At 53.7% G+C, this 17,781-nt stretch overlaps 6 protein-coding genes across 6 annotated transcripts; 4 read left to right on the top strand and 2 right to left on the bottom strand.

Moving 5' to 3' along the window:
- The first annotated feature begins 160 nt into the window (after positions 1-160).
- Positions 161-2,391, top strand: BDV17DRAFT_220198 (MFS transporter). The gene is made up of 4 exons (XM_073755586.1): positions 161-628; positions 678-1,664; positions 1,735-1,866; positions 1,930-2,391. Exons 1-4 carry the CDS (start codon positions 318-320, stop codon positions 2,168-2,170), a joined length of 1,671 nt encoding a protein of 556 aa, XP_073611105.1. The 5' UTR covers positions 161-317; the 3' UTR covers positions 2,171-2,391.
- Positions 2,392-2,611: 220 nt separating this feature from the next.
- Positions 2,612-3,081, top strand: BDV17DRAFT_295586 (putative glyoxalase family protein; the record flags this gene model as incomplete). Its single annotated transcript, XM_073763092.1, has 2 exons — positions 2,612-2,745; positions 2,808-3,081. 2 exons carry the CDS (start codon positions 2,612-2,614, stop codon positions 3,079-3,081), a joined length of 408 nt encoding a protein of 135 aa, XP_073611106.1.
- Positions 3,082-3,230: 149 nt separating this feature from the next.
- On the bottom strand, positions 3,231-4,853 carry BDV17DRAFT_220264 (glycoside hydrolase family 43 protein). Its single transcript, XM_073755587.1, has 3 exons — positions 4,158-4,853; positions 3,890-4,078; positions 3,231-3,821 (listed from the first exon to the last, which is right to left on the bottom strand). Exons 1-3 carry the CDS (start codon positions 4,485-4,487, stop codon positions 3,324-3,326), a joined length of 1,017 nt encoding a protein of 338 aa, XP_073611107.1. The 5' UTR covers positions 4,488-4,853; the 3' UTR covers positions 3,231-3,323.
- Positions 4,854-4,975: 122 nt separating this feature from the next.
- BDV17DRAFT_220192 (alpha-ketoglutarate-dependent dioxygenase AlkB family protein) lies at positions 4,976-6,857 on the bottom strand. The gene has a single exon (XM_073755584.1). The coding sequence runs from the start codon at positions 6,270-6,272 to the stop codon at positions 5,220-5,222; it is 1,053 nt and encodes a 350-aa protein (XP_073611108.1). The 5' UTR covers positions 6,273-6,857; the 3' UTR covers positions 4,976-5,219.
- A 416-nt stretch (positions 6,858-7,273) lies between these two features.
- BDV17DRAFT_301211 (putative Rho guanyl nucleotide exchange factor) lies at positions 7,274-13,022 on the top strand (the record flags this gene model as incomplete). The annotated part of the gene is made up of 3 exons (XM_073764205.1): positions 7,274-11,707; positions 11,760-12,029; positions 12,085-13,022. The coding sequence occupies 3 exons, from the start codon at positions 7,274-7,276 to the stop codon at positions 12,814-12,816; spliced, it is 5,436 nt and encodes a 1,811-aa protein (XP_073611109.1). The 3' UTR covers positions 12,817-13,022.
- Positions 13,017-17,214, top strand: BDV17DRAFT_220195 (cation-transporting P-type ATPase PCA1). Its single transcript, XM_073755585.1, has 2 exons — positions 13,017-13,481; positions 13,537-17,214. Exons 1-2 carry the CDS (start codon positions 13,217-13,219, stop codon positions 16,728-16,730), a joined length of 3,459 nt encoding a protein of 1,152 aa, XP_073611110.1. The 5' UTR covers positions 13,017-13,216; the 3' UTR covers positions 16,731-17,214.
- The last annotated feature ends 567 nt before the right edge of the window (positions 17,215-17,781 follow it).

The raw sequence follows: 17,781 nt of genomic DNA on the forward strand, positions 1-17,781 counted from the left end.
AACGAACCCACAACAGCCCGAATATGCGGAATTAGGCATTAGAACCAGTGGTCTCAGCGCTCTTCGCCGCGGAAAAGCTCCGCTGATAACAATCCCGAGGCCATCCTGTTGGTTGAAATTTACTTGCGGATGGCGTAGGTGTGCCACTGTGTGGGCTCCGACCCACCCACAAGCAATTTGGAAAATTCAGACCCGCTCGAGCTGACTATTTCAATTGATATTTAGCTGGCGGCCTGCTGGCCGCGCCAGGTATGCCGTTTGAATTCCGCCGTCAGGAGTAACGGCCCCGAGCTCAGAGTCGTTACGGTTTACCGACCATGTCACCGCCGCGGACCGAAGACACCGGCACCGTTGACAGCTGCGCCAGCTCCGCCTTTGAAGCCGAATCGGGCCATCTTACCGTTGCCGATCGGGAGGAGGACCTTGAGCTGGAGCGCATCAATACGTACCGGCTGCAGCAGCAGGAAACCGTCGGCTCGAGTCGGAGTCGTGTTCCTCGCGAGCAATGGCTGCCGCTGGGTGCCGGGAAGCCCTACCCGCCGGATCTGCCGAGTGTCGAGGCTTATATTGTTGAGTTTGAGGGGTCTGGTGATCCTATGCATCCGCATAACTGGTCGATGAGGAGGCGGTATGATTTCCTGGTCTCATTTGGGGGAAGACAGTGGCTAACGGAGTAGGGTATGGCTTGCGATACTACTCACCGGCGCGACGCTGGTCATCGCGTATAGCAGTGCTATCTTCGGCGCTGCTTCGTCCGGCGCAATGGAAACTTTCGGTTTTGGAAAAGAGGTTGCTGCCCTCGGAACCACGCTATACGTCCTCGGGTTCGCAGCTGGACCGACAATATGGGCGCCCATGTCGGAACTTATCGGCCGCCGGATACCGCTGCTAGTGGGAATGTTCGGGTTCGACGTCTTCATCCTCGCGTCTGCCACGGCAAAAGATACGCAAACGATGATGCTTTCGCGCTTCTTTTCAGGATTATTCTCGGCCAGCCTCGTCGCCCTCGTCCCAGCCAGTCTGTCCGATATGTTCAGCAGTAACCACCGTGGTATCGCCATTGCCATCTACACCATGGCCGTTTTTCTGGGTCCGTATACCTCGCCGTACATTGGTGGATTCACGGCGGAGAGTTATTTGGGCTGGAGGTGGATTTTCTGGATCCCTGTCATCGTCGGTTTCTTCGCCCTGATTCTGCTGGCAATCTTCGCGCAGGAAACTTATGCCCCTGTGATACTTGTGCAAAAGGCCGCTATACTTCGACGGCAGACTCGGAACTGGGGGATTCATGCCCGCCAGGAGGAAATGGAGGTTGATATTCGCGAGCTGGTTACGAAGAACTTTGCCCGGCCGTGGAAGATCCTCTTTACTGAGCCGATCGCGTTCCTTATCACGCTTTACATGTCCTTCCTTTACGGACTCACATACGCAATGCTACAAGCCTACCCGATTATCTTCCAGGAGGTCCACGGGATGTCTCTCGGTATTAGCGGCCTTCCATTTAACGGTCTCATCATCGGTGAAGTACTAGGTGCAGGGTTTGTGCTTTCGTTCTACAACTCCTATACCAGGAAACTAGCCGCGAACAACGGCATCCCTGTTCCCGAATGGCGGTTGCCGCCGTGTATCGCCGGTGGTATGGCTTTTACATTGGGCTTATTCTGGTACGTTCCCTACTCCTACTCCCTTGTTTCCGATCCAGAGCAGCAAAGCTAACTGTTTGTTACTATGCAGGTTCGGCTGGACGGGCTTCACATCTTCGATCCACTGGATGGCTCCCACAGCCGCAGGCGTCCTCGTCGGCTTCGGCCTGACGTCAATCTTCATGCAGGGATTCAATTACATTCTGGACACTTACCTTAACTTGTTCGTCCTTCGCCCCTCCTTCTCAGTCTCCTAACACAACTAACCATCTCCCTTCGGAAATAGCGCCGCCTCCGCCTTCGCCGCAAACACAATGATGCGATGCCTAGTCGGAGCGTGCTTCCCGCTCTTCACTCGGCAGATGTTCCACAATATGGGGATCCAGTGGGCGGGGACACTCCTGGGTTGCATTGCCGCCGCGATGGTGCCGATTCCCGTGCTGTTTTTGATCTTCGGGCCGCGCTTGAGGAAGATGAGTCGGTTGGCGCCGAACCTGGATGGCGATGGGGATGAGAAGAGGGAGTGAGTGTGAGGTGGTATTGGATTACGGCGCGGTGATGAGATAACTTTGGGATAGACTATATGAGTTAAAGGTAGAATTATAGACTACTACGACAAAGTCGTGAAGCCGCCGGGCGAAGCGTCCTTTCAAAGAGATCACTTTTTCTCTCACGGCCCGAGATTGCAAGTGGCTCTCTTTTCTTCGGAAACAATACCCGTTGAGCCTCCCATGGATGCCAAATGACTGCGATTTTGGGGGCTTGGATGCCTCTTCCCTGTATGCTGGCGATAAGCTCCCGGCCTCCCAGATTTGGCAACAGGAATGGAGTTGTCTAGAGGATGAAGGAGCGGGAAAGCGTTTCCGACTACAGACGCCGATGTTCGATGCGGGGAACACTTAAAAAGGAGCCCCTCCTCCACTCGAGATCCCCGACAAGCATGTAAAGAATAAAACACCACCACCACCATGATCTCTGGCATAGCACACGTCAACCTCCTCGTCCCCGAAGGCTCGCTCGACCACGCCGAGGCCTTCTACGGCGAAACTCTAGGCCTGACCTCCGCGCCCGTCCCGCATCTCCAAAAGGGCACAATCCTATGGTGCGCCTCCCCTCCCCTATGTCGCAAGGCCAACCTCATCTAATGAGCGCACTGAAATTCAGGTTCAACCTCGGCTCCTCAGGCCAACAAGTCCACGTCGCGCCCGGAATCAACGAATCCAAGACCTCCAAGCGCCACCCGTGCTTTAAACTCGAGTCGCAGGAGAAGCTGCAGGAATTGCAACAGCGGATATGGGACCATCATGTGCGCGGCGGCGACGCTGCCCCGTTATCGGCTGATCCGCCTGGAGAGAACTCGGGGACCAAGGGCGTTGAATATCCGAGTCGGTTCTTTGCGAGGGATTATGCGGGGAACAACTTGGAGTTCAGTGTATAAGCTTGGGTCATGGTCGAGTTTTGGCTTACAAGGTTTGTGGCGGGCATTGTTTGGGGATTAGCAGGGGATTGAGTTTATGTTCGGTGAGCGTTGCGATTGAGATTTCTCTTCATGTATACAGTGATCGATTATACCAGACTTCAATTCTTTTCAAGACAATTCTAGGGCAGAAATGCTGCATATACTCCTCGCCAGACCGGCGTCACTACGACAAGACTATCCATTTGGAGAGCACAAAACATTTAAAGCGCAGCCAGCGCATCATACTGCTCCTGATCAACCGCCAAAATTGACAAATGACGCATAAACGTCAAATCATGCTCACTGTTCTTTGCCCAATTGCCCGACTTAACATCCGTCGATTCCCAAGCCTCAACGCCGGGATTTCCGCCAACCCGGTCATTAAACAGATACGCCTTGCCCTCTTCAGTGTTGCTCCAGATGGGATACGGCGCCTCAAAGCTCAAACTATCCTCAATCGTACCCGTCAGTGGCGTCCAAGGACCGAAGAGTCCGTCTGTGCTGATGTCCTGAATCGGAGACGTTGTAGATCCGGCGACGTAGTACCGGACTAGGGTGTTTTCGTCGATCTTGAGGAAACTGAGATCGATTGCAGTCTCGTTGTCGAGGGAGATGTATGTCTGCGGTTCAGTGAACGTGCGGAAGTCGCTTGTGTATGCGTAGCGCAGGCTGTTCAACAGAACGGGCTCGCCGGTGTGTTCGGGGTCGTCTTCGGCGAACTGCAGTAGTATATTGTAAGCTAGGCATGCTCTTCACGGGCTACGTTGTTCAAGAAGTCTCGGCATACCAGTTGCGCAGCCCAGTGGACGAAATACTGCCCCTGCTCCTCATCCCATATCGCATCTGGTGCCCACGCCATGCCAGCTGTTTCTCCCTCTACAGTCACAAGTCGTTCATCGGTCCAGGAAATTAGATCCGTGGACTCCCAAACGAAAATAGCCCTTGAGCCGGTACTCGAGGCGTCACCCCAGTTCGTCTGGACACAAAGCGGACAGTTAGCCCTTGATGCCACTACCAATCCAATCAGAGCAGACAGGGAAGGAAGATAGACATACAGTATCAATATCCAAGTCCGTTCCAATAAGATAGTACTTCCCCTCGTCGTCCCCCTCACCACGGATAATCGTCGTGTCCCGAATGGCCTTCGTGCCCAGGGTGGGCGCCACGATTGCGTTGCCGCCGTTGATTGCTTCGAAGCCCAATGGATCGTCATTGGAACTCAGTGCGTAGTAGACGCTTTCGTCCTCGGTCGTCCAGTAGACGGCTAGATAACCGACTTTGGAAGAATCTGATTGCTTCTTGGAGAGGCGGGTGGAGAGGGGGGATGGAAAGGCTGCCCCGAGGAGGGGAAGGGCGAGAGCCCCGGTAAGGGTGGTGAGCTTCATTGCAGACGTTTCGCTGTGTAGTATGTATTATATGGCTGAGCGTTTGATAGAGGGCGGTTCTCAGTCAGGTGTTCGAAATGGCAAGCAGCACCGCAAGTATTTATATCCACCTCAGCCCCTTTCGGCCTTGCAGTCAATGGCCATGGTCGCAATGGCTAAATGCTATCATACCACTTCGACTCCAGCCGTTAACTCGGTAGCCGAAGCGCAGACTGGCTGTCGTGAAAGTCCTCCTGCGGGATGAGACGCCGTCGCCCCGTTCCCCCATTGCTGGAAACGCTCTATAGAATGACGTTTTCTCCGAACATGCATGACTTAAAGTGCTACAGAAATCGAATGATCGGCAGAACCGCCGGTGATTGACCGGATTAGTCAATCGCGTTGATCTTGGTTTGGTTAGGGCTCTCCCCGCATTTCATGGGTGTGGGGAAACTCGGGTGAATAGTATCCTCTGCACTGCGTCATTGGCATTGGCGTTGCAGTGGCCTTCTACCGAGGGACAATGGCGTGATGGCGGTTAATATCCGGAAATGTTAGATGAGACCATAGAAATTGCGTGGAATGGCACCCTCGGGGTATATTGACTCGAGAACAAACACGGTCTCTTCGGATGAAGGATGCTCGTCAAGCTTGGGACTTCCAGACTAGTGAGACGAGGGGCAGTGCGGACCTTCGAGGTGAGATAATCAACAAGGGCATGCGTCTCTATCCTCAACGTGTCTGTCTCGCTCATTAATTAATCCCATCAGCGCTACCGGCCTGAGACTTAGCAGATTGAGAGACCATCTTCCCCTCCTTCTCATCCCATCGATAAACAATCCCACTGCCAACGTTATAATTATAATAATTGTCTGTCCCACCAGGCACAACGGCCTTGCGAAAGGTAATATTGATCCTCCCCTTATGCGCCTCACCCCCTCGTCGCTTTGGAACACTGTGATTCCAGTTCGACTGCGTCTCGCCACGCATAACCACCATATCACCCGACGCAAGCGCGAACTTCATAGGCTGATTACTGACCCCGGGGGAAGGTTTATGCCTCAAGAGGAAGTCCCGCTGCGCGCCGAGGGATATTGACGCGATTGATGGGTTGGCTCCTAGGAAGCGCTCGTCGTCCGAGTGGTAGGAGATGCTGTCGTCGCCGGTGGCGTAGTAGTTCACCAGGCAGAAGTTGTACGTTGAGCCGTCGCCGATGGCAGCCTCGACGTGTTTGCGAAGTTGGTCGAGGCACGAGGGGATTGGTCGGGGTCTGTACTGGTACTTGGATTCAGGCACTGGTCGGTGTGTTTTAACGTCCACCAATGTCAGGGTTTCAGGTGCATCTGCATCTGCATCTGCGCCATCTGGACTCGATCCATCATTTAGACCCCGACTCTGACTCGGGATAAACTGCGATGTTTCATCAACGCCGAACACGGTCGTAAAACGCGGGGTGTTGATGATTTGCGTTTGGCCGCCTCGCCGAATAGTGTACTGCACGCGATAGAAGGGCAGTTCCCCACGCAAAAACTGGAACAAGTCGCGGGCCGTCGGACTTGGTATCAGTGGATGATAATATAGCAGATCGAGGTGCGGCTGGTTCGTGATTCTCTTGAATTGCGACTCCTTGATGCTGGCAAGGGGGTTGGCAATTGATGGTGAGAGATGGGCGATGGGGTGCGGGTAGTTGGGGTGGTGGCTGAAGCTGGTGCTGGTGCTGGTGCTCTCCAGCGGCTCCGGCTCGTCGAGCTTCAGCTTCTTACTGCTCACGGTTTTGTAGAAGGACTCGAGGGTGCGTTTTGACATGGTGGATGATAATCATGATCGAGGAGAGCGTAGAAACAACCCATTTTTGTCGTGTTCATGAAGGTTGCGGATGAAGAACGTGGTCGAGATGATGTCACGGAGAATCGATCGAGCTGCTAATTTAGTTCAGATCTACCGAGCGTCCAAATATATATATAGCTGTTGTGCGGGATAGCTGCCAGCGCGCGATCGAACCTGACGCGCCTACCCAGCGCCCTACGGGCTCATAAGTTCAGGGATCTCGCGAGCTGCTATTAACAAGGGAATGCCATGAGGCGATCAGCTGTTTAGATATAATCCGTTCATTGGCTCAGGAAGTGAATCATGGATTGGCAGCGGAAGTCCGTCGGGCGGTCCAGTATACGCCCGTCTGTACTCTATAGGCATCAGCCGTGGCTTGCAGAGAAAAGGATGGTCTAAAACGGGCTTGTCGATACAGCCGTGCGCAGAGAATAGCCAGTGATTACTGTAGAATATAGAATATGGGGCCAAGATCGAGCACTGCCTCAGCGCAAGGGTATGTTATTCGGACTGGGGATGGCATAAGCGATCGGACACCAATGTTCCACAGCCACCGTGTGTAAATCTTCCGACAGTGAGTTGGTGAATACGGAGATCTAGGTACAAATACCTTAGTATTCGTGGAGATCTGTCTGGGTTCTGGTGTCGTTGGGCGACCACGTGCAATGAGGCTGAATCGGACACAGACCAACTCCACCTCGCCCTCTTCCTCCCGATTATTCCCTTCGCTGTTTTTGACAACCACTTTGTCCCTGCCTTGTCCCTGCCTTGTCCTTTCATCCTTTATTGTTGTTCGTATTCTTTCTCTTGTTTGTCCTTCGCTTGCTCGGCCGTTTTACCCGATTCGTTTCCTGTCCGCCTTCGCCCTGCTTCGTGAGACATGAGCCACTGCTGCGACCGAATCCCCGACATTTGACTCTCGTCCGACCGTCGCCCTCCGCGCATCCACCCCTTCCACAGCCAGATGGTCGCTTTCCAGCATGGCAAACTATCACAATGGCAATCGGCAATACGGCCAGCCCGGGAACCAGCAACGCTACGAGGCCTACACCCCTCCTTCGGCCAACCCGCCGCTCCGACGGATGCCAAGTTACAACGCGGGGGATGACGCGAGCCTCTTTGCTCCTGCGGCCGCCCAAACCTCGAGAGCTGTCGATGTGAATCAGCGATATACCACTCGCGCCAGCATTGGTGAACATCCAGGGACATACGCTATAGCTAGCGTTGCGCGCGACGACTATGCCGACCCTCGATACTCCCACATCCCCTCGGCTACCTCGCCGCCTCGCGCCCGCGCCCAGTCCCAGTCTGCCTACCAATACCAGTATGCCTCAGCCACAGGGCCCGTGTCACCGACTCAGGCCTCGTACAACCCTCAGCAATATGCTCTGCCGACGACCACATCGCAACAGCCTACTGGATATAGTCCGCTGTCTTATTCCTCCTCCAACTCCTACGGCAACAGCAACAACAGCAACACCTCGCCAACGCATCAACCCTATAACCCGGCGGCTTACCAAGCGGCGAATATCGGCAACCTTGGCTCTCCTACGATACAGCGTCAGTCGAGTATGCTTTTCGCTCAAACGCCCCTCTCGCCGTATGGGTCCTCGCACCCTTCGCTACCTCCACCGCCTCCACCTCGTGGACCTGATCATCCTTACGGAAGCCGCCCCAGCCCGCAGTATACTAGCACTTCACCAGGGACTCAATTCGGATTTCAGACGCCGCACTTGGGTCAATCCTCCTTTGCTACTTCGTCCTATAATCTAGCCTCTCCAACGAGCCCGACCGCTGCCTACGCGTCCGGTAGCGGATCGCTGTCCAGCATTGCTTCGTACAATTCACGCCCTTACGGTGGGGTCCAAATTCCCTCGCATCTATCACATCCTTCCCGTCTGTCCGACCCTAGCCGGACACCGTCGGTGGACGAAGAACCGCCTGAGCCTCCGGCGCATCTCTCCTCGGGCGAGGCATACGATAACAAGCCGTATACTTCGGTCCGTCCACCGGGACGATCGCTCCCTACACCCCCGCTTCACCAATCGCAGTCGCCTTTAATGCCCCGGAGAACAGATACTTTGACCCGCCATCCTCAGGCGCGGCCTCTTCCAGGTCCTCCGATGGAAAACGATGATGACACCGGGTCGTATGGGTACGTCAACGGCTCGAACAGCGCACAACCTGGGGTTCAAGCCAGTGGCTATGATGATTTGGTTAAAGAAGTCGAGGCCGCTATGCCGAATGCTCCGTGGACCGGCGGGAACCCACCCGGTTACAGACCGCTTCACATCGACGTCGATTCCCCGGGTGCTGTCGACCGATCAGGATCGACTGGCTCCACTCATTCAACTTCGGGTCTCGCTCACCTCTCGCCTGATGAAAGACATACCCATACGAATGGGAATATGGCAACGGGTACCGGACAGTATGTGAATTACGACGCCTATAGTGATGATAGTGACGCCGAGGCGGAGGCCGGGCTGGCCATGCTACGGATGGCTGACGAGGAGGAACGCGCCCAGGCAGAGCGACTGCAAGAACGATCACGGCGGGAAACAAACGACTCGACTAGCCCAGGATTGGCCAAGCCACCATCGGTTTCCGCTGCTTCACCAGTTCAAACCACTAGTGCTGGATTGTATTCTTCGTATGGTGGGAACAACTACCTGGGTCATTCTCCGTATGATGATAAAACCCTGGGCATAAGCCCTTACGGCGACGAATCGGACCATGCTGGCCATCAACCGACTTCATCTCTAGCCTCCCGACACAGCTCAACTGCATCACGAGAAGATCGCGCAGAGTACTCTGATGAATACGACTACCCTCCAATTGGGGATGACTTCTCATTTCCGTTCCCTCAGCTTCCATCAACCGCGCGTGTGGATGCGGGTGGAACCGGTGGTCTCTCAGAGCCAAGTGCATACAATCGTCGCATGAGTTTCGATTATGGCGATGAAACGGACGGTTCATTATCGCACCGCAGGCAGTCCCACCACTCCGGGAGCGAAGGGTCCATTAATGGAGAGGAGTTTGGTGACTTCTTCTTCCATCCGGGAATGCGGCCTCTCCCTCCCCCTCCAGAGGAACCCACGGATAACGCGACGCTTATACCACACCTGCTGCCAGCCGGCACATACCGCAATCAGGAACCGGCAGACAATCTGTATCCGCCCTCCTACATCCCAGCTCCCTCCCCAGGCTCGTATGGAGCGGCCGCGCCTAGCCCTACCCAGTTCTCGCGGTCTACGTCTTTGACGAGCCATCCAATTGGACCTCGTGCTGACCCTCCAATCAGGTCGAAGACAGATGCGGACAAGGCGAAGTACAAGCAGCAACAGGAGATGCTGCGGCAGAGCATGCTGAAGCTTGATCCCTCTTTGGATCCTAGTTCAGCGGCCATTCCCCTTGATCTGCCCATAATACCCGCCGGTCGTCGCAAGAAGTTCCATCCTTCTAAGCTGTCGTCGGAGGATTTCCGGCGTTGCCCTGAACCTTGGGCGCTCAGCTCCATCCTAACGTGGATTCGAGACTTGACAGAAGATGAGACTGATCTCAAAGAGCACGCCGTTGCCGATGCAATAGTCGCCTTGTTTACTCACAAAGTTCCGACGATGAATATCGCCGACGCCGAGACCCTTGCCGCTCGTGTCGTTGAGAATATGCTCGACCAGGAGGCTCTTGTAAAGGACGAAGAATGGGTCAAGTTTGGCAGCGGTACGATGTCCGGCGTCCTGTTTCAGATCACCGGTACCGGATGCTATTCAACTGTGTTACACGAGCAGGATATGGACGCTCAGGTTGTCGGACGCTGTTACTCGCATCACTGCATGCGAACGCTTAGGAAAGTGAACCTGAGAGCCCAGGCCATGGAGCCTCAGAAGAAGGTAGAAGACTGGGTCACGTTCTACAAGGTCACCAAGGAGATCTTGGAGGGGCACCCCAAGAAAGAGATTGACCGGCAAAACAATCTGCATGAGATTGTTACCACCGAAGACTCCTTCATCGGTCAACTCGATGTCCTCCGAGAACTGTACCGCGATCGACTGGCCACGTCTGAGCCGTCCATCATTCCACCCAAACGAGCGAACAAGTTCCTCAATGACGTGTTTGGTAAGGTGGATGCCGTGAAACGAGTCAACGAGGATTACCTACTGGCGCAGTTGAAGTACCGACAGAAGGAGCAGGGCCCGTTTATCGTTGGCTTCAGCGACATCTTCCGGGAGTGGATCCGCAAGGCCAAAGCTGTGTATGTCAGCTACGCAGAGACATTCCCGTACGCCAACTACCTGATCCGCAAAGAGGCTGAGCGCAATGTTGTGTTCCGTCAGTTCCTCAGCACAGCTCGCGACCACAAGTTGTCCAACCGTCTTAGTTGGGACACTTTCCTGAAAGCTCCCATTACTCGAATCCAGCGCTACACCCTCCTCTTGTCCACGGTCCACCGCAATATGCTCAAGGAATCGGAAGAAAAAACCAATTTGTCACAGGCTATCGAAGAAATCAAAATTGTTGCCTTGGAATGTGATAACAAAGTCGGTGAAATGAGCAAGAAGGTCGACCTGCGGGAGCTGGCCTCCAAGCTCCAACTTCGGCCAGACATGAGGAAGCGCGTGGAGCTGAACCTGGACTTTTTGGGTAGAGAAATTGTCTTCCGTGGCGATTTGCAGCGGCCTGGCTCCCGGACACGGTTTTTGGTTGATACGCACGCCATTCTTTTTGATCATTTCCTCGTCCTCGCCAAACTATCCGTTACTAGGGATACCGCCCGGACAATCAAGCTTGAGAGCTATGATGTATCCAAGCTACCAATCCCGATGGATCTCTTGGTACTGGAAAGTACTCAGGAGGACCCTGTCGTGAAATCAGCCGTCAGAGGAGTGGTTGCCGCGGGTCCAGCACCTCAACCTGGAGTTCTAGCCAACGCCAACGCCGAGAGGGCTCTGGTCCCTGCCACGGTCCTCGAGAATACCAAAGATGGCGGAGTGCTCTATCCTTTCAAGGTCAAACACCTTGGTCTAAACGAAACCTACATCTTATACGCGCCGTCGTCTCAGAACCGCAGAGACTGGTGCCAGAAGATTACAGAAGCGAAGACAAAGCACGCTGCCTCTTTATATGCACAGAATGCAGAGCCTTTCCACCTCCGCGTTCTGGCCGATACTGCATTCGCCAGCTCTGACAGCTCCCCGTCATCTAACGGCGCGGTAATCAAGGGCACGCCGCTGCACCGTGCAGTCAAGGAAGTCGAGAAGCAATACCCCGCGTCAGCTCGACCGACGCCAATTTGCAGAGCGGCAGTTCACTGTGCGACCGTTTTTGAACAGCCAGCTGGCCGTAAGATGTGTGCCATCGGAACTGAACATGGGGTTTATGTCTCTGAGTACAATGATCCCAGAGGCTGGAGTCGGGTGAGTTTATGAGCTGCATTCGTTATTGGAAAATAGCTAACATTGATAATAGACTATCGCGATGGCACGCGTAACGCAGATCGCAGTCCTTGAAGAGTTCAACCTTTTCCTCTTGATCGCCGACAAGTCGCTGATTGCATACCATCTCGATGTTGTTTGCCCGGCAAGCGGTGTACCCGTGCAGGCCTCCAACGATTCTGCTCGCCGTGCACCTCAGAAGCTCTCTGGCAATAGGGAAGTTGGGTTCTTCGCGGCGGGACACATGAAGGATCGTACCTTGGTTATGTACAAGAAGCGGGATGGCCTGTCGTCAACCTACAAGGTTCGTTAAACCCATTCTGCCTTTTACTGCTGCGAAGTCTCTAAATTGCAAATAGATTCTCGAACCAGTCCTACAAAAATCGGCAACGAGTCGAAGCCGATTCTTCAGTTCACGCCGTTCTCAGACCGAGTTTTTCCGTGAATATGATGAATTTTACATTCCCGCTGAGAGCTATGGTCTCAACCTGTTCCACTCGTCGCTCGCGATATCAACTCAAAAAGGCATCGAAATCCTGACGCTTGACAAGAAGCAGACTTGGTCTGTGCCCGAGTTTCGCACTGAAGCCCAGGAAGCGCAACAACACTTGCTTGACATCGCCCGACGAATCACCGGTCTTCGGCCGCTGGGCATGTTCCGACTCAGCGACGCGGAGTTTCTTGTCACATACACAGAGTGCGCGGTCTACGTCAATCAGCATGGTGATGTGTCTCGCAGTGTGGTATTGGAGTTTGTTGGTCGCGCGCACTCCGCCTGTCTCTATGGCAAGTTCCTGATTCTCTTCAACGATGACTTTGTCGAGGTCCGGAATGCCATGAACGGCCGCCTACGACAGGTCATCCACGGACATAACGTTGTCTGTCTCGACGACGGTAGCCGTCTTCCTGGCTCTGGTGCAAACAGCATACCGACCAGCACCGGTGACACGGTCAACCTCTCCAGTGGCACCTCGAACGGCGCTTCATTGGCCAGCCAAGGCCGCACAGTCAAGATATGCATGCAGCATCCTAACCACCCCCGAAACCTGATTGTCCTTGAGCTCATCGAAAACGAGGGCTCAAAGGATTGATTCTGACCCATATTATATTTTCTCTATCTTCCTACATGCATTGCACAGCTAGACTTCCTTTCTATCTCTCACCTGCACGCCTGGATCATGACTATCTCTATGATATGATCTTCCTACATTGCTTCATTTTGGCCAGCTATACCCACCTTGTTAACGCTGTTTTGGCGTTGGATGATCATGTTTCACGACTGTTGTTCCGAGCTGCGATTCGTTCCCGTGTATATACTTTCTCTCTATGACGACTTTTCTTCTCATTCACTCTATATGCATTCCGTAAGCCAGACTCAATGTGGACAACGTGATCGGAAGAGCGGGGCAGAATCCTGCCTCCCCATTCTAAGCCGACTCTCCCACCTGAACTCTCCCTCAGTTCCCCACCAAAATAGATGCGACCTTCATCATGGCCATCAACAACTCTGAACCGCCTTGTGTTGGTGCAGTTGAAGAATGTATCGGCGAACGAAAAACAAACAACTGTACTTCCACCTGCTGTTCAGGCTCAGAAGTCCCAGCCAGACAGGAGCAGGATGCCATTGCCAAAACCGTCATCCCCAGCTGCTGCAAAGATAAGCCCTCCCCAAGATCCCCATGCTGCGATGCATTCTGCCTCGACCGCATTGCTCTCCGCGAGTGCTCAACCTCAGCGCCATCCAGCGCAGCCCAAGGTACGCATCTCTTTCCCCGAGAAAGCAGTGAACACCCGTCTAATCACTCCCCCAGATGCGTCATGCTCGCGATCCAACGGGAACGGCACTGACACACCCTGCGAAACGCACCGTCGCTCTGCACGACAGAAGTACGCAGCAAGACTCGACGCAATCGGATGTATTTGCCGTGCTTTGCTGGCACTGGGACAGGATTCTTGCTGTCTATCTCCGGCTCCAGAGCGTCGCTCTACCGATTCGGTTCGGTCACTGGCCCGGATCTTTTCTGGTGATTCTTGTTGCAAAAAAGATCTCCCCAAACATCGCGGTCCGAACTCCAGGGCTAAGGGCTGTTCCAGCGGCTGTTGTGGTCGACTTGAGCCGACTGCGAACGTCGATGAGCGTCATCCTATTACTCTGAAAAAGAGGAATGTGGATGCTGGAGACGGCTCCAAGGGCTGCCGTGTTACAGCCGGGTTGCCTTCAGCCACTGAGGGAAAGCTTGATCCTCGAAAATCCTCGAAGGGCTCCTGTGCACCCGGACCTTTACTGACTGCCGAGAGATACCCAGACACTGATGCATGTTCGAAGAGCTGTTGCAATGGGCCCGGTTCAGCCTCGGCTGCAACCCAGAGTGACTGGACCAGGCAAGACTCCGGTGACACTAACGCATGCTCGGACGTTTGCTGTATCAAGTCTGGGGATACCTCAGTCGTCAGACAGTGTGCAATTACCGCCAAACCACCGTGCGAAGACCCCGACAAGATAGAAGTTCTCCCCGACACGGCAATTGCGGACCCCGAGAAAGGAATTATAGGAAAAGAACATATCATTTTAAGCATTTCCGGCATGACCTGTACTGGGTGCGAGACCAAGCTCAAGCGGACCATGGGCACACTACGGTCGATCAGTAACCTCAAAACCAGCCTCGTGCTCTCTCGTGCCGAGTTTGACCTCGATGTCCGAGACCAATCTCTGGCTGAAGTCATTAAGCACATGGAGCGGACCACAGAATTCAAGTACGAACGAGTGACCGACCATGGATCTAGCGTCGAAATCCTCGTACCCGATGCATCCGTGATCATGAAGCAAGACTGGCCAAGAGGTGTCACTGAGGTGGCCCTCGTCAACAAGCATACAGTCAATATTTCCTTCGATGCGAAAGTCACCGGGGCTCGGGATTTGGTCGAGCATGGCTGGGACAGGCGTTTGACCCTTGCCGCCCCGAGGGCAGATCCATCTCTCGATGCTGGAAGGAAGCATGTGCGCTATGTTGGATGGATGACTCTGTTGTCCGCAATCTTAACAATCCCCGTGCTGGTAATGGCTTGGGCACCGCTTCCGGAGAGAGAAATGGCCTATAGCTCTGCCTCCTTGGCGCTGGCTTCTATCGTCCAGTTTGTAATTGCTGGGCCCTTCTATCCCAAGGCGTTGAAAGCACTGATATTTTCGAGAATAATTGAAATGGACTTGCTGATTGTTTTGAGCACGAGCGCTGCTTATATCTTCTCCGTCGTCTCGTTTGCTTATGTCGCCGTTGGCAAGCCATTATCCACAGGTGAATTCTTTGAAACCAGCACCTTGCTTGTCACGTTGATCATGGTTGGCCGGTATATCGCCGCGCTTGCTCGCCAGAAGGCCGTCGAGTCTATCTCTTTTCGCTCACTACAGATGCCCACTGCCATTCTCGTTGATGAGATTACGTCCAGCGAAAAAGAGGTAGACGTCAGACTTTTACAATACGGTGATATCTTCAAAGTTCTTCCAGACTCCAAGATACCGACCGACGGTACTGTTATCTCAGGGACCTCTGAAGTCGATGAGTCAATGATCACTGGGGAAACAACGCCTGTAGAGAAGTGCGCCAAAGCCGCAGTTGTCGCGGGGTCGGTAAATGGTTCAGGTGTGCTAATAGCGAGATTGACACGGCTACCAGCTGATAACACAATCTCCATGATCGCCGGCATGGTTGACCAAGCGAAGCTGTCAAAGCCAAAGATACAAGACATTGCAGACCGTGTCGCATCCTACTTCGTGCCAGTCGTGGTTGCCCTGACTGTTATCGTCTTCGCTATCTGGATTGCAGTCGGTATCGCGGTACGAAATCAGTCTGGCTCGAGAGCAACTACCGAGGCAATAACCTACGCTATTACCGTCTTGATCGTGTCCTGTCCATGCGCCATTGGTCTCGCCGTGCCGATGGTGGTTGTGATTGTGAGCGGCATTGCCGCCGAGCGAGGCATCATCTTCAAGACCGCGGATAGTATTGAGGTCGCCCACAAGGCTTCCCACATTGTGTTCGACAAGACTGGGACCCTTACACAGGGTAAACTGGCAGTCAAGGTCGAGCACATAATTGATGAAGGCGATACCTCACTACCCCTTCTTCTCGGCCTAATCGGAAGCAACAAGCACCCCATCTCCAAAGCCGTGACCGCACATCTCAAAGAAAAGGGCGTCCAAGGATCGATTGTCGCAGACCAAAAAGTCCTAACTGGTAAAGGCGTCGAGAGCAGCACACCAGGTTTTCTCATCCGAGCAGGGAACTCCCACTGGCTCAATCAGTCCTCCCATCCACAGGTCCTTTCCGCGCTTCGAAGCGGCTACACGGTGTTCTGTTTCACAATCAACGACTCGCTCGTCGCTATCTTCGGACTGCAAGACTCACTGCGCCCAGGTGCTTTCGATACTGTAAATACCCTGCATGAGCGCGGTATCTCCGTGCACATCCTCTCCGGTGACGACTACGGCGCCGTCCGGTCCATCGCAGCACAGCTCCAAATCCCAGACTCGAACGTCCGCGCTCGCTGCACACCAGCCGACAAACAAACCTACATCCAGTCTCTGGCAGTCGCATCCACCGCATCTACCCCATCAACCAATCCCCCCGTAACAATCTTCGTCGGCGACGGCACAAACGACGCCCCGGCCCTTGCGCAGTCAACAATCGGCATCCACCTCCCGCAGGAAGAAACCCCCAGTTCCACTGCCACCGCCGAACTCGCCAAATCCGCTGCAGACATTGTTCTCCTACGCCCTCAGCTAAACAGTATACTAAGCATACTGCAACTGAGCAAGCGCGCCAACCGCCGCATCGCTTTCAACTTCGGCTGGAGTTTCATGTATAACCTTTTTGCGATCTTGTTTGCCGCCGGGGCGTTTGTGCATGTTCACGTGCGCATCCCGCCTGCTTTTGCTGGGCTGGGTGAATTGGTTAGTGTGTTGCCTGTTGTTGTTGCGGCGGTGCTTTTGAGGTTTGAGCGGGTTTGAACTGAGGTGGACTGTTGGGCTAGATTGGGCTAGAGGGAGGGAAGAGCTAGGAATCGTGAGCAGTGTAAGTAGACTGTGTCGTGGGTATGATAGGAGGTTGACTATGTAGTGCTTTAGCGGGTGTGGAAAGTGAGGGCATCGGCTCTTGGGGCGGAGGGTGAAATAGTCAGATATAGTGAGAGAAGGGGATCGTATATGAGGTCAAAACTGCATTTGTGCTGTCTGAGCAAACTGTCTGTCCACATTGAGAAATGCAAAGTGAACTACACGAGTTCTATATACTAAAGGTCAGTCTCAGGAATCCGGTCATTTCATCCCACAGCATAATTCACCTCCGACACGATAACGCGGCCCTTTAGCTTCTTGCTCAGATCCTTTGGATCAAGATACTTCTCAACATCTATTGTATTTATGGTAGTAGTAAGTTAGTCTGACTTAAAAACCTTGATGGCAAGTCGCTCTTCCGCCCACTTAGTCTATTTTACAAGCGTCTCCTTGTCCATCGCGTCTATCAGAAAACATCTGCCATTCTGCCACCGGTTAGCCGTGGTCCTGAATGATTGAGTATAGTGCGCTGGAGTACCTCAACTGTCAAGGACCCCCCCACGGGCATGATGGCTTAGTTCGGGACTTGGATGTGATATGGATATGGAACGTTCTTTTTACCAGCAGATGGAATTCAGGGCTAAATTGGAAGAACCCTAAGCACCCTGCTCGATACTGAGGAGGCATTCATCCATCCATGATTCATTCCATGTAGGGATGTGGCAGGCTTTTCACATCTAGCGTTGAGATCTGGTCTTTGAAGAACAAAGCCACATCTCCAAGCTTTGCTTCGTCAGGCCTTGGGAATGAACCTGTATGGCCGCTGCATTCATCGATTATTCAATCCCATGGTTACAACTCGCAGAGGATATGTCCCGCACCCTTCAAAGAACTGCCGGTGAGACTGAGACCAGGGCCAGGACCAGGATCAATCAACCGTCAGAAGTCCCAGGCATGGCCTAATTGGCGTCCGCGCCACCTCCATCTCTGGAAGCAATTTTGTTGG

This window comes from Aspergillus undulatus, assembly GCF_047715775.1.
Source record: "Aspergillus undulatus strain CBS 261.88 unplaced genomic scaffold BDV17scaffold_71, whole genome shotgun sequence".
NCBI lineage: Eukaryota > Fungi > Ascomycota > Eurotiomycetes > Eurotiales > Aspergillaceae > Aspergillus > Aspergillus undulatus.